This window comes from Mustela nigripes, chromosome 5 (genome assembly GCF_022355385.1).
Source record: "Mustela nigripes isolate SB6536 chromosome 5, MUSNIG.SB6536, whole genome shotgun sequence".
In the NCBI taxonomy this organism is placed as follows: domain Eukaryota; kingdom Metazoa; phylum Chordata; class Mammalia; order Carnivora; family Mustelidae; genus Mustela; species Mustela nigripes.
Window position 1 is genome coordinate 56,983,748 of NC_081561.1, and position 15,296 is coordinate 56,999,043.

Sequence of the window (15,296 nt, forward strand, 5' to 3'; positions counted from 1 at the left end):
AATGGGATGGAAGACCATCCCTGGCCCTGGCCCCTCGAGGGAAACAGGAAAGGAGAAAGGGGAACGCTTGTGAAGGATATTATGACAAGTGGATCAAAAGGACTTGGAGACAGCTTTGACATGGGGTGATGGGTAGCAGTGATCCATGTGACATTCCGGGAGCGCACAGACCTGAACATCTGGGGGATGTGGAGACCTGAGGTAGAATCCGGTGTTGGAATGGAGATCTCATCTTGGAGGTTTGTCAGTCAGCTCCCAGTTGAGTCTTACCGGTATTCTTCCTAGGGGAGCAAGAGCAGAAGTTTCTTCTTGGTTAGCAGTAACACAAGTGTGTTATCTAGGTGCCTTTGTGACGTTCTCCATGCCAGGTTTCCAAGCTTTGTTGGGAATGTTCTTGGGTCCTGGGCAGAAAAGCCCTCATGGGTTCTTCTTTGGCTTCAAAAGGAATGGCTGACAGCAGACCCATTTTCGAGAAAGGGAGGAAGAGATGTCCTATCCTCATGCTGGAGGTTCTTCATGCTCATACCTGCCTAGTGAGAGAATTGGGTGGTTGGCTGCCGGGGTGGGAATTGCGATCTTTCTGCAGACCTGGCAGCCCCAGCCTGTGCTGGCCCTTCTTCATCTGGGTCCATGAAATGCTGTGCATTTTCCAGTTAAGGAACACATTTGGGGGATTTGTGGCCTTCATCTTCCTTAGGATAGCATGTGGTATTTTGTACACTTAACCCAGAGAAGGATGACAAGGCTAAGAAGCCGCCACCCTCGGTGGTTTGAGGGTTGACCCTCCATGTGCTGGGAATCCTTCTTTCTTTTAATTTCTGAATAGTGTGGTATGTCTGCTTACCCATCTCAAAGGTGAGACCCGACTAGAATAGCATTAGCTCTTCTTGTCCTACCAGCAGACATCTGCGTGCCATATGGCCATCACATTTATTATAATTTATATTCTTATTTCTACCTGCTGTTTCAGACTGATTACTCTATGCCATACAACTGGCTAGGGGTCTCCATTCCAACTTCTTAGCATCAACTCTGCAAAGAATATATGACCCCTGTTTGACACATGGCAAAGAGTGGCTCACAGAGGTTTAATGGCCCAGGAAAGAAGACACTTGACCCCATCTCACTCTGACTCCAAAGTCCATGCTTTCAAGGCAGACTTAAGAGTTTTCAACATGGGTTTCTGGCTCTTGCCTGCGAGATTCGAGGCCATGATTATGAGAGCAGCTTTGTAGGGGAAGGAGGAAGGAGCACTGTCTTCATCTTCGTAGGAAAAGAATTTTACACAGGACTGACTTTGATGACTCGGGTATATGACAAACTGGGAGAATTGATTACTTTCTCCATTACAGCCCGATGGTCTATGACACACTGTGCCGCCTATGCTCTCCTCCGTCGACACCTGCCAGCGAGCCCAGCCTGGGGGTTCTGGTAGTTTTCCCGTGCATGAACAAACCTTTCTAAAGCCTAAAGGGAGGACATGATCCTCGGACTCTCTCCTGACAACGGTACAATAGGATACAGGTGTTCCTGCCAAATTGCTCCCTACTAGAACATACTAAGAAACAAGCAGAAGAACAGGCACCTTTTAATATTTACCCACTATGAGACTAAGGGTGAGAACAACAGGGCCAGATCTTCAGTGATAAAGAGGCATTGTCTCTTTGGGTCAACAGAAAAAAATCACATCAATCTCATTTCTCTTGTGTGAAGTCAGCAGCCTTCATTCTTTTGCAGGTGGGAGATTAATTTACACATAGACTTAGGCTCCAACTTCTGAGAAGCTGTAATTCCCATTAGAGTGGCCAGGCAAAAATACGATTGTTTGCTTAAACAGCTGTGATTAAGACCCAGAACTACTTGTCACAGTTTGGGGCCAACTTTCCAGAAATGTGTCTTTAAGATAAGTGCTGTGTGGCGGGCAGCAGTTTCTGGGAAAGGAGAGGGGAAATCCTGGCTGGTCTGTGTCTCGGGGCCTGCCAATAGGCTCTGTTTGTGACACCGATGACACCTGGAATGTGCTACCTTCACTTGGGGCACCGGTGGGTCAGAAAAGTTCAGGCAAACAGCATCAGACCACAAGAGCCTGAGAAAAAGCAAACATGTTAAACTCTCTGGAATCAGATGCTCCAGGAGGAGGAGCACAGAAGGACCTCTGAAGGACAGGTTCACCCAGAGGTGGGAAAACCATCCTCTGTTCTTCACGAGTCCCTTAGTAGCCTGGAGCAGCACCCAGAACATCACTCTCCCCAGCTCTGAAGTCCTCAGATTTGGGAGACACCAGGCCAGCAGGATGTGGCATTTTTTTAATCCCAAACTATGGGCCTACCTTGGGGGCTGTGAGCAGAGTGTGCCTCCGGGCCCATCCCCAGGGAGGTCACACTGACACCTGAGCAGCTGAGCTACTTTCCTTGAAGTCAGACACTGGCCATGTGACCTTACAGGGGCAAGAGGCCCGGTGGCAGCTCCATGTGTCTTGCCCGTGGGGCTGTGACACTGGAGACCACCTGGATCGGGAAGGACAGCTTGCTGCTCCTCAGATGAGCTGTGGAAATCACTGTCCCCGGGGTTTTTGTGCTTACTTGCGCTTCCTGGGGACATAGTCCCCAAAAAACCCCAAGGCACCTTGTTTCATCTGCATCTTTGGCCAGCATTTACTGCTCTAGAAAAGTCTTATCTAACCTTTTTTTTTTTTTTTTAAGATTTTATTTATTTATTTATTTATTTATTTATTTATTTAACAGAGAGAGAGAGAGAGAGAGAATGAGAGAACACAAGCAGGGGAAGGGAGAAGCAGGCTTCCCTTCGAGCAGGGGGCCCTGGGCGGGGCTGGATCCCAGCACCCTGGGATCAGGACCTGATCAGAAGGCAGGTGCTTAATGACTGAGCTACCCGGGTGTCCCTTGTCTAAGCATTCTACAAAAAAAACCCACTCTACCCTCATTGTGCCTGCCGCTCTGTTTTCTTACCCTGCTTTATTGTCTCCATGCCCTTCAGAACTGCCCGACACTGAAGTTTCAACTTACTTTTACCTCCTTTCAACCTTACTTTTACATGAGAATGGAAGATCCATGGAAGGAGAGATTCTCCTCTTTTATTTACCCCATGCACCCAGGATCTAGCACAGTGCCTGGGAAGCAGGCACTCAATAAACAGTAAAGTTACTATGACTCAATATATCAATAAATTAAGGCACAAGTGCATAAACCTAGCAAGACTTCATGTCAAAATTCATGAGTGCCAATGGCAATGAGTCACTGCCTTCTTCCTCAGTGTGGATTTCTAAGACATTGGTGATGCTGAAACAAAAAGAACAAAATTTTAGGTAACTCTTCCATTTATTATGAATAGTTTTGCCTTTGAATATGCTGTTAATTTAAAATTCACTTTGAGAATTGTGCACTAGTTCTAAAGATACGTTTAATAATAATGCCTTACTTTTTTTTTCTGTTTATAGTACAGAGGTTTATAAGGGGTTTACAAAGCGATCACTTTCATTATCTTCTTCCATTGGAACTGTGGCAGGGAATGGTTAAAACAAAATGGACTTTAGAGTCAGAAAGATGTGGTTTCAAATCCCAGTTTTTAAGGTTTGTTATTCATGGAGCTTCATGAATAACATTAAACCTCAGATTTACCATCTGCAAAATGGGTACACATGCACTCTCCTCATGACCCCAGAACCTACTGGGCAGTGAATACATGGCAACTGCTGTTATGATTATTACTTTTATTATGAGTACTTTTGATCCATCTGGTATGACGGAAGAAAGAGGTGAACACATATGCTTGGAGACCATGTTGTTTATCCCCATAGAAGCAGCAGCAGGAGGCATCTAGGGGGAAAAAAAAGGCAAAGCAAAAGTAAAAACAAACCGAACAGATAATAAAACACACACACACACACACACACACACACACCAGAAACAAGTTTAGGTGCTAATATTGACTCTCCAGGACTACCTTACCTTCTTGGTTTCTTCATTTGGATTAAAATATTAAATCCCAACCTTGTCTGATCACCAGAATCACCAGTGGGAATTGGGGGGAAAAATTACAGATTTCTGGGCCTCATCCATTAAGATATTTACTTTGGCTTGGGGTGCCTGGGTGGCTCAGTGGGTTAAAGCCTCTGCCTTCAGCTCGGGTCATGATCCCAGGGTCCTGGGATTGAGCCCCACATCGGGCTCTCTGCTCAGCAGGGAGCCTTCTTACCCCTCCCCTCTCTCTCTGCCTGCCTCTCTGCCTACTTGTGATCTCTGTCAGTCAAAAATAAATAAAATCTTTAAAAAAAAAAAAAGATTTTACTTTGGCTCACCTGGCTTGAGGTTCCAAAGTATGTATGTGTGTTGCACTCCCTAGGTGTGCATAATCGTCAGTCAAGTGTGCTGATGACTGAAATAGATGACTTCCAAGAGCAGGCTTGTAGTCTTCTGAGTTACTATGGTGGCATAGAGTCTGTTTTGAAGAACTGACTATTTCATGCTGAAGACTGTTCCTTCTCTAGTGGAGATCCCCATCCTTGCCTGTCTCTAGGGGGCAGTGTCGCTTAGGTGGAAGGTTCCTCTGAAACTCCTACAGAAGTTGAAGAACATAAAAGGTAGCCAAGAGGAAGAGGTTCTTGGAGGCTGCTTCTTTAATTAGAATTGCACAAATCCCCTAGAAGAGAATTTGCTCAAGTCACAGGAACTGTCCTCTTAGTATGTTAAGCTTTTGGCTAAGCTCCTTGTAAGGTCTCACCGGAAAGACTGCCTTGGTTTCCGTGGGGAGTGAGGATATGGGTGAATCACCATGGGTTTTCCAGGCACAGGTTTGTTCTGCGATTACGTCTGAAAAGAATGCCAAGAGGTGGGCTCGTGGATGAGCATAGGAATGGCGCTCCGGCCGGGGCTGACGCCATGCTGGGGTCAGACCCTGGGATGCAACCACACAGGTGGTGAAGTGGGGGATGTGGGATTGTTATTGACTTCACTCTTCCAGAAAGCCCTACCGTCTAGGATATCCTGTTTACATTCCGGGGACGAGATAGACTGCCTAGGGCAAAGAGACTCTTGGAGCCGAATCTGCTGCAGGGTGTAAACATTACTGCCTTACTTTTCAGGAAAAAGAATGTGCTCCAAGGCAGACCTTGTAAATATGCCACCACCCCTCCTCACACGTATTCCCAGCAGGCAACATACCAGGTCTAGAGTTAAGATCACATGAATTAAGATTAACGGTTCTTCCATAAGCTTGTTTTCATCACAGAACCATTGAATCAGAAAGAAAACAGGAAATTTGAGACATGGCCATGGTATCATGACAGACTGTGCTTCTGCACTGGGTTTTAAAAGTCACTTTGTTCTACTTGTAATTACATTCTTGTGAGCAGGAAATATACCTTAAGATATATTCTTTATTCTGAAAAAGTTAGCAAAGACTTTTTTATTTTTTGTATATTTTTGTATTTTTTTAAATTTAATTTTATTTTTTCAGTGTTCCAGAATTCATTGTTTATGCACCATATCCAGTGCTCCATGCAATACGTGCCCTCCATAATACCCACTACTAGGCTCACCCATCCCTCCCATGCCCCTCCCCTCCAAAACCCTCAGTTTGTTTCTCAGAGTCCACAGTCTCTCGTGCTTTTTCACAGTTTGAATTAATTACAGCAAGTTGAATGATGCATGTCAAAATGAAATAATTCTCAGAAAGATTGATGAATAAAACCAACCTCTAAGACATAGTTTAACCCTATAAGTAAACAGATATAAGAGCTTTCCACAACAAAAATGTATTCATTGGCATTTCCCATAACAAACTTACTCTATTTTAGTGCTTCTCATCAATATTTCTAGGGAAATTTTAAATAAATCTGGCAATATTGTGGGAAAATTCTTTGCCCTTTTAGAAAACAGACCTAGAATTTTAATTTATGGCAAAATATACATCACACTTCCAGATTTGACTTAAATTTTGAAGTAATAGTTTTGCAAGTATTCACTAAACATTTCCTTATTTTGGCTGACAAGAGAGAATAAGCCGCAACTTTTCTTCTTAATTCATCTGTGTAAAAAAATTCTCCTAAACTTTGAAGGTTCATCATGAACTATGAAACTAGCCCTTGGCTTCTGCTCCTGTTATGTATTTCAGCCAAGAATGAGCCAAAGATTCTGGCAGGGACAGAGAGGTGAGTGTGTGGCTCTCTCAAGAGGGTCATAATTTTAACAAGAACTGGTTGGGCACACATTTATTACGTGGTGAGCTCCATGCCAGATGGAGTAAAGCCAGGAGAACTGAGAGAAATAGTTCCTGCCCTTGCGAAGCTTACCATTAGTGAATCAGACATGTTGTAATACAGGAAACTATGAAAGAACATTCTTGTATGTATATTGTCTGGCTTGCCTGGGGTGGGTATGTGTTGGACATCAAATGTGTCTAGGACACCAGTCAATCAACCTGGAGACAATTTGGAAAGGCAATGAAGAGCAGGAGATATCTTTTATTTTACATTCTGACTTGTGAATTTTGCTTTCATTGAGTGCCTATCCTGTTCTGGACACCACAGAGATACACAATAAGAAGTAAGAGCTCAGGCTGTGTGCATAGGCAAAGAGCAAAGGGAATTAACTGGATGACTTTTCCCAGAGGTCTTCAAGCCATGCATAGTCCAGGTCTCAAAATGCATATATGTCAATTGAATGGTGTAGAAAACATGCTGACTCATTCTTCTGAGTCAGGATCATGGCTTTATTGTCTAAACTGTTGCCTAGGTTCCCCTGCTAGATCTCCCTCCTTCTATTCTGGCCATTTCCGGTCAAGTTTCAACACAGCAATCCTTGACCTTGGACACCAAGGAGGGTGAGAGATTGGAGAGGAAGGACAAGTTCTGAACTTAGCCTGTAAATCTCTCAAATGGCCAGAGACCACTACACTGAGACCAGACAAATCAGTTGTAAATAGTAAAATCATGGGGCACCTGAGTGGCGCAGTGGGATAAGCATCTGACTCTTGGTCTCAGCTCAGCTCCTGAGATCAGGGTGGTGAGATTGAGCCCTGAATCAGCTCTGCACTCAGCTCAGAGTCTGCTTAAGACTCTCTCTCTCCCTTTCTCTTTGCCACCTTCCCCCACCTCCACTTTCTCTCTCTCTCAAATAAATAAATCTTAATAAATAAAAAAGTACATAAATATAAAATCATAGAGAGGAAACACCACGAAGGGGATATTTGATGGTGTAAATTGACAAACTTCTTTTCCTCTAGGAAGGTTCATTCTCAGCCAGCCTCCTGTTCCCTCATCAATTAGAAATCTCTCAAGGCTGACATGTCCAGCATCCACATAGTCCCATTACTGCCTTTAAATGTTGACCTGTCCACCATGCTCCCTCTTGGCCACCCATGCTGAGTTCTCACAGCTTCCTCTGCTTTCCTTTCAGTCGCCTCAAGCAGCCCAACAGCTGAAGAGTACACCGTTGATGTGGAGATCAGTTTTGAAAATGCCTCCTTCCTGGAGTCAATCAAAGCTTCCTTGTACAGCCTCAGTTTCCCAATTCAAGGGAACAGCACTGACCAAGCCACCACCATTTTAAGCATTGAGGTGACAACAGGTGAGTCAAAGACCTGTTGCTTCAGGACAGAGGGTCGGACATACCAGGAGGAAGGCTGTCTGCACTCCTTACTATTAGAGCAGATTGTACTTCGTAGGCAAGTGAGATGACCCAAAAAGGCCTGAGGTATGATTTATGACTCCACAGACTTCCAGAATGAAGCCCCTACTGGCAAACCCTGCAGCCAGTTTCCTTATTTCAAATGGTGGCCAAATGTTTGCTTGGTGGTTTGTGTATCACTTGTCACAAAATATGTCCCAAGATACTGCCAGGTCCTTCATGACAAACTGCTGGTCCCCATTCCTCTGGGTAATCAATGGGTATAGCAAGGACCGGTTCATGTATTAGTAAGTGGCAAGTTCCTTTCATTCTGGCATCATAGGTCAGGAAATAGGAACCAGGCACACTCCTGGGTTGGAAGCAAGACATAACACAGAAACCCCCAGGCTATGGGATTGGACATTCTGATCACTGCCTCCCTTTTGAGGTGACGCTGGGTGTCCTACCTCTCAGGCACCATCACCTGGGAAGCTATGATAGGGGACTCCCCTTTGTCCTAAACAAGGTTACTGTCTTGTAAGCACTAACAGATGTTGGATTTTATGATTCTTAAATGGAGGCAAGCATAAAATTCTTATTTTTCAAATTTCTTTTGGAATTCTTATATTTCAAATTGTCCATCAATATCATCTATGCATTCCAATTTTTTATTCTTAATATATGCTAGCGGAACCTTAGGGATTGCTTCATAGCTCCCTTTGGGTGCCCCTTCCCACCAGTGTTGAAGCTCAGAACTGTACCAGTGTTCACAGATTCCTTGGAGTTTGGGCGTCCCTCCTATTTCAGGAACAATGATCTGATGGCTCTCCTTTGGGTAGTCACTCTGTGCCTTTTTCTAGGAGCTGATTCTTAGAATAGACAATTCCCAGTGATACGGCTTTGATTGAATTTTAGAAATAAATTCAAAGTACTCTGTTTTCAGAGCATTTGCCAATGTCCCCACTTGGGTTAGAAACCATAGTGCATGGAGCACAGGGTGTGGTGCATAAACAATGAATTTTGGAACACTGAAAAAAATTAAATTAAATTAAATTAAAAAAAAGAAAAAGATAAAAAGAAACCGTTTTGGTTGTTCACATTGGATTAGAAACATAAAAGGCACAATTGCATTTGTACTTGGTATTCGTTATCTGTTGCCACTTAACACATTAGCTCAAAACTTAGCATCTTAAAGCACCAAACATGTATTGTATCCCATAGTTTCCAAGAGCCAGATTTGGGAGGAGCTTGCCTGGATGGCTCTGGCTCAGGTCTTATGAGGTTGTAGTCAAGCTGTCAGCCAGAAGGGTAGTCCTCTGAAGGCTCAACCAGGGCTGGAAAATCCACTTTGAAGCCCACTCCTGTGGTTGTTGGCAGGACCCAGCTCCTCTCTAGCTGTTGGCTGGAGGCTTTTGTTCCTCACCATGTCAGCCTCTCCATGACATGTCCTCAAGCAGTGGCAGCTGACTACCCCCATAGCAAACAATGAAAGAAAGAGGAGAGAGGGAGAGAGAGAGATCACAGAGGAAAGTCATAGTACCTTTTATATCCTAATCTCAGAGACGATATATCATTACTCGCACAGACCAAGCCTAGTACACTATGAAAGGGAGTCACAAGAGGGTGTCAGTACTCAGAAACGGGGGTGGAAAGGAACAATGCTGGAAACTGGCTCCCATACGCTTCATATCCAAGAATCTGTTCATCATGGTGTCATTGTAGGCATCCACTGAGATAGTCAAAGCCATCACCCTGGAAGTGGCCATGCCTGACGGCATAGTGATGTATAATGGGAATCACGTGAATCTCATGTAATACTATTGAACTTCCCAGAGGGCCATATGCAGTCAAGTTAGGATTTTCTACAAGTATAAATACTTACAGTCTATAAATGTAAAGGTGGTGACCACCTTCTCTCTCCTCGCTGTTCTACGTAATGCTAGTCTGCAGACCTACTGGAAATGAAATCTGGTGCTCCTGTGAGACAGGCTACAGGTGGCCCCGGGAACGCTGTCTCCAGAACCTCACTTGTCAAGAGCGTGACAGCATCCCGGCAGGGCATCAGTGCAGTTGCCTTAAAGGACTACCTCCCAAGGGACCTTTTTGCCAGCTCCAGGGAGGTAAGTAACTGTTCATTAAATGTTTCTTTGTTGAGTGGCTATTTGATAGAAATTCAGGCAAATGTTTCTCTGTCCTGTGTGTATTCATTTGTTAACATGATATTTTAAAATATTGTCCTGGTTTTTTTTTTTTTTTTTTCAGCAGATGTTACCCTGAGAATGTCGGTCAGACTCAATGTGGGCTTTCAAGAAGACCTCAAGAATACTTCCTCTGCTCTCTATAGGTCCTACAAGACTGACTTGGAAACAGCGGTAGGTTTTGGCCCTGGGAACCTCTTAAGCAATAAGTTCTTCAGGCTGAACTGAATCTGTTGCATTTACAGTGATAATTTGCTTAAAGCTGTCAGAATTTATGGATGTGGGGATCAGAATTATTCCTCCAAGTGTGGGATGATGAATTAAGAAGTGCTCAAGTCAAATAATGTTCATGATGCTTTGATATCATCTTGACCTAGGTGGAATTTTTCCCAGGGTAGGATTGATTCAGAGGTGATCTGGTGGCATCAGCTCACCAGATCCTAAGCAGAGGTCCTAGTACCTGGTCTAGAAGTGCCTGATGGTGCGTTTCTGCTTGTCTTCACACACCGCCTAGATGAAGCCCCTAGCATCTTTCAGGCAGATCAACCTAAGGCTGGCACCGGGGGTTTCAAAACATTCTATTTTAGAGGTACCAAGGCATTGTCCCTTATGACAGATTTAAATTTATTCATATAAAAATAACGAGTATTCCCTGAGTGCTAACTGTGTGCCAAACACTATTCTAAATCCTTTACATTGGATTAATTCATCTGAACCTAAATGCTTTGCTTGAATTAACTCATTTGGAGTAGAGCTTCCCAGTTTGAGTTCTACAAATTATTATAGGTGGGGTGAGATAATGACTTCCCTTAGTCCTCTGGGCAGCCAAGCCCCTGCGTCAGGCCAGGAGCGCCTCCGCTTACCCTTCTATATCACAGAAATTATTTTCATTTTCCATGGGCGCCATGCTGAAATGCTGGAGAACTCCTGGACATCTGATTTGCATATCTGGCATGTAATATTTCTGCACAGCATGGAAAGCTTCCATATACACACACACACACACTGCACACTCAATTACATGCATTGGAGGGAAGAGAGAGTGGCATATTCATCTTTGATCCCACCAACCCATGTACCTGGCACAGTGCTTGGCACTCACCATGCTTTGTGTGTAACATCTACCTGCAGAGGAGACTTGAATGGAGATGAATCTCCTGTGGGTTGGCATTCAGAGAAACCTCCCCATTTTCTTTGCTAGGCATTTCCCGGAGTAAAAATTTTGCCCATGTAACTGGCGCTTGGTTCTTGGAGAACCCAGCCTGACAAAGGCAGATAGGAATTACTTCTTCAAAGATCTGCCTGTCCCAGCACTATTAAAATAGACGGGAGAAAGGTTTACCCGGGGTGATAAAGAATATGTGCTTTTTACTTGGCTTTAAATCCTTTGGCTTATCTCTTGCTGGACCTTGATATGATGACACTTGTCTCACTTTGTTTTCCAGTTTTGGAAAGGTTACAGCATTTTACCAGGCTTCAAATTGGTGACTGTGACAGGATTCAGGTAAGAAGCTATAATCAGGTCATTTCTAGTGGCAGAGACCAACACATTAGCAAAGGAGAAAAAGCCCATTGGGGGGCCGTCATGTGGGCACACAACAAGAGTACTTTGGTAGAGAGGAATACAGTGTCGAGTGGCTGTGGCTTAAAGAGGGAGGCAATGCTGAGAACAAAAACTTGCTCCCTAGAGATGTACCTACTTAGATGGAAAGGGAGCAAAAACCTTGTGTTTATTCTGTGCATGCAAGAGTTTTGCAGACAGATACAGGATAAGTTTGCTGTCTGGCGAGTTCCAAGATACAACAATGAAATAATGTCACCCATGATGCCTTTATTCAAGAAAAGCCATCCGCCAGCCACAAGCACACAGTTGCACACAGCTGTGTGAATCTTTCCTCCTGGAGTTGGGCACCATGGCAGCCCTGAGCGGGTTAGCAGGGGGTTTCAGAGAGTTCGTTGCCAATTTTAAAAATAAAGAACGCTCACAAAAGCATTCAGGAATTTGGCTTCACTTGACATTCAGCATATCTGGTATCTGACATTCAGCGGAGGGAGGGTCAATAATGCTACCCCTGGGAGCAGCATGGCCATGTGACGGGTCTCTGAGTTGTACCTGCCCCCTGCCATGACCAGCTCCTGTGATTCACTCCACTTGTTCCTATCTGGCTGTTTCATTCAGTCATGTCACCTGTCTGCAGACATATGAGAAGCCAGAGTGTGTGCCTCAGGCTTCCGACTAAAGTTTAATGACAGGTTGATTTGAGTGAACCTTTGAAGACTGAAGTACCCAGGCTGTTCCTGCCATTTTGTTTCTCCCACGCAATGCAAATCAACCATAAGCATCTAGACTCTTCCAGGTCAGTTACCGCCTTACTGAACCAAGTGGTCTCCATCCAGGCCCGGAAGTGTGGTTGTGACATATGAGGTCCAGACGACGACACCATCCCCCGACTTAATGCGTAAAGCAAATGAGCAAGTAATGCAGAACCTTAATCAGACCTACAAAATGGACTATGGCTCCTTTCAAGCAGTTACTAGCAGTAAGTAGGACATCTCCACATTTCCCTATACATGGATTTTATTTAGATATAGTAAGGGTGTTTATAGTATGCTTAAAACTAGGTTTATGTGCCCACCCCTTCTCCCATCTGAGGTGCCGGTGCAGAGCCTCCCAACCAGGCCAATGTCACTGCAGTTGGAAGGGAGGATTGCAGGGGAGAGAGATTTGACCAAAGAGTCACAGAGCCATCTGGGTTTATGGATTTTTTAATAAAAAATTAGAAGACCCCAAACATCCCAAAACTGACATTACTTTGGGGGTTGGGATATTCATGAAATGCATTGATATTGAACAATAGATACTGTTATTTTGGAGCAGGAGTTCTTGAAGCTGGGCCCACAGACCCAACCACATCAGCACTGCCTGGGAACTTGTTAGAAATACAGGGCACCCCAGACTAACCAGGGTGATCGGCATTTCAACAAGCCCTTCAGGTGATTCTGATGCATAGGGAAGTTTGAGAACCCTGGCTCGGGATCATGTAGAGCAGGGATAAAATCCTGGAGTGTTAGATGCTCTTCCCTGTTTACAAATGGGTACAGAGCTGTGTTCTGTTGTGTGATTAGGTGGGTGGACCTATTATGCCTTGGGAAATAGAGAGGAGAGCCAGCTGGGCAGAGAATTGGAGGGTAAGAATTTGCTGGCGAAAGTCCTAACTAACTCCGGTCCCTGGTTCCGGGCTCAAGGTGATTCCCTTTTTGGAGGGACACTGTCTCCCAGTGGGGAGTGCTCTGAAAGGACTGTTGCAGGCACACCTGGGAGAAAGGCACCCCTTCTCAGGGGTTAGGATATCCTCACAATAGGTTTATAAGTTTTGTCTTTACATTTTCTGATATTGTTGAATGTCAGATCATTTTTAAAAACAAAATACCAAATGATAACGACACATATATAATGGTAAGAAGGTGTTACAACGTAAACAAGAAAAAAAGCAAAATAAAAGTTCAGAATACATAAGACAGCAACAACACAGGTGGAAACTGGAAAATTAAAGGAAGTGGCCTAAAAGTATGGGCTCCCATGGAAGGCATCCAGCAATGCCACCCCCTTGTGGCCCCTAACACCACCCCCAACAAACCCATGTTTTACCTCCCCAAATTCCTTAAGTTTGTGGTTCTGAGGGCATAGGTGAACATCAGGCTCTGGCCTAGGTAATCCTCGGTTATGATTACTCCCCCCAAATTTCCTTTGTGTTGAGGATAATCAACCATTTAAAGGAGTTGGTAACCAGCAGTGTTACCGATCAGTGGCTGACTGTTGGTCAGAAACATGGTGCTGATAGTATGGTTCCCCAAAGCGCTTTGGAGATTGTGGCTTATTCTTCCAAAGAGCCATAAAGTCATTGTGAATGGCACTCAGCACCACTTCTGGAGAGCGTCTGCAACCATCTCTGCCCTCCTTGGGAGAGCAGAAATAACTCTGTGATATGCACAGTTTCCGAACGATAAACAGGAACGTAGGTCACGTGCATTTCCACGGGAAAGCTCCCCCATCGACCTGCTCTCTATAGCGTCGGTGCTATTTACCTAGAGTATACATATCCAAAAGGTCAAGAGACCGGATTTTGTTTTGTTTTAATTATAATTATATTGGGGGGGGGGCAGAGGAGAGGAAGAGAATAAGAAAGAAAAAAAGCTGCATGCATGATTTGGTATCAGAAAGTTATTTCAAAGCTTTATGAAATACCAAGGGCACAGAATGTTCAGAATATCTCCATTTATTTGGTCGTATATTTATCCTCAGAATAATTAATGTTGGATGAATTAGCAGGGGCTCTTAACCAGAATGCCCTTTCTTTAATCACTGCCCACAAATTCATGGTCAATTCCGTATAACCCTTTGATACCAGTGGTCTTACTAAGCCTTATTGTTAGCCACAGTGATGTTGAAAAGAGACACATTGTTACTGTATCTTTTCTCTGTTTAGCCTGGCGTGTTACACAAATTGTGTACTTGTATATCCCGTGAGATGGGTACTGTTTTCTCCACTTTACAGGGGAGGAACTAGAAGCAGAGGGAGGGTGAATAATGTGCCCAAGAACACAGAGGAACTAACATAAGTCTGTATGACTTCTGAGTCTGGTGGCTACATTAACTACTCCCAGGAGGCCTTGTTTCTTAACTGTTGGGTGTGATATTTTAAAATCTTCTATTCAGGAGTCTTAAAAATGTGATAAATATTTAGATCCCTTGATACTTTGACTAGAACATCCTAGCTCCCAAAATTAATTTTATGGTATTGTGCTCCCGTGATCACAGTATGGAGAGGGACTGGACAGAGTATAAAGCCCTCTTAGAGCTTCCTTATCCAGCACCTCTGATCTTTTCAACACATGGAATTCCTGCAAGTTGTAGAATGAGAAACACAGCTTAAAGGGGGAAAAAGCACATGTTGTGTAAACAAAGGACAACAATAAACACACACCCACACCCACAGAAATAGCAAATGTCTGTGAAATGACTTGATGCTATGGTTCTCCAGATTTGTATTATGAAAACAATAATTGCTGCCATTGCCCCAAATCACCTCCACCATAGCTCTTACAGCTCCTGTTTTCCAGACAATTGAGCTGAGGCTCAGAGAGGCTGAGTAAATTGCCTAGGGCCACACAGCTAGATGTGGCACAGAACCAGGATTCAAATCTGGACCTGTGTGTCTATAAAGTTCTCCTTCTTAAGGGACCATGGGTATGAAATCTCTTTAAAAATTCTAAATTCTCAAGAGACTTTATTACAAGAAATTATTTTTCCCCATTTATACTTCATCAAAGCCATACAACAGAGCTTTCAGAAGTATAAGATACCGGTTATTAGCAAGAGGCAGTTGATAATATTGAGTCAGTAGCAAAGAAACTTGAGGTTTAAATGAGCTGGTGTGGCTTTTTTATAAGCAACTGAGCATTTTCTACCAGA

The 15,296-nt window shown here is 43.9% G+C and overlaps 1 protein-coding gene across 7 annotated transcripts in view; it reads left to right on the forward strand.

Moving 5' to 3' along the window:
* Nucleotides 1-15,296, forward strand: part of ADGRF5 (adhesion G protein-coupled receptor F5) — a 97,148-nt gene that overhangs the window by 53,041 nt on the left and 28,811 nt on the right. For 5 of the 7 annotated variants that reach the window (XM_059400299.1, XM_059400302.1, XM_059400297.1 and 2 more), the window contains exons 4-8: nucleotides 7,416-7,586; nucleotides 9,569-9,745; nucleotides 9,888-9,997; nucleotides 11,269-11,327; nucleotides 12,221-12,363. In XM_059400299.1, the coding sequence (XP_059256282.1) occupies nucleotides 7,416-7,586; nucleotides 9,569-9,745; nucleotides 9,888-9,997; nucleotides 11,269-11,327; nucleotides 12,221-12,363 (660 nt within the window). The remainder of the gene's footprint in view (nucleotides 1-7,415; nucleotides 7,587-9,568; nucleotides 9,746-9,887; nucleotides 9,998-11,268; nucleotides 11,328-12,220; nucleotides 12,364-15,296) is intronic. The other 2 variants (XM_059400301.1, XM_059400304.1) reach the window with 1 other exon arrangement.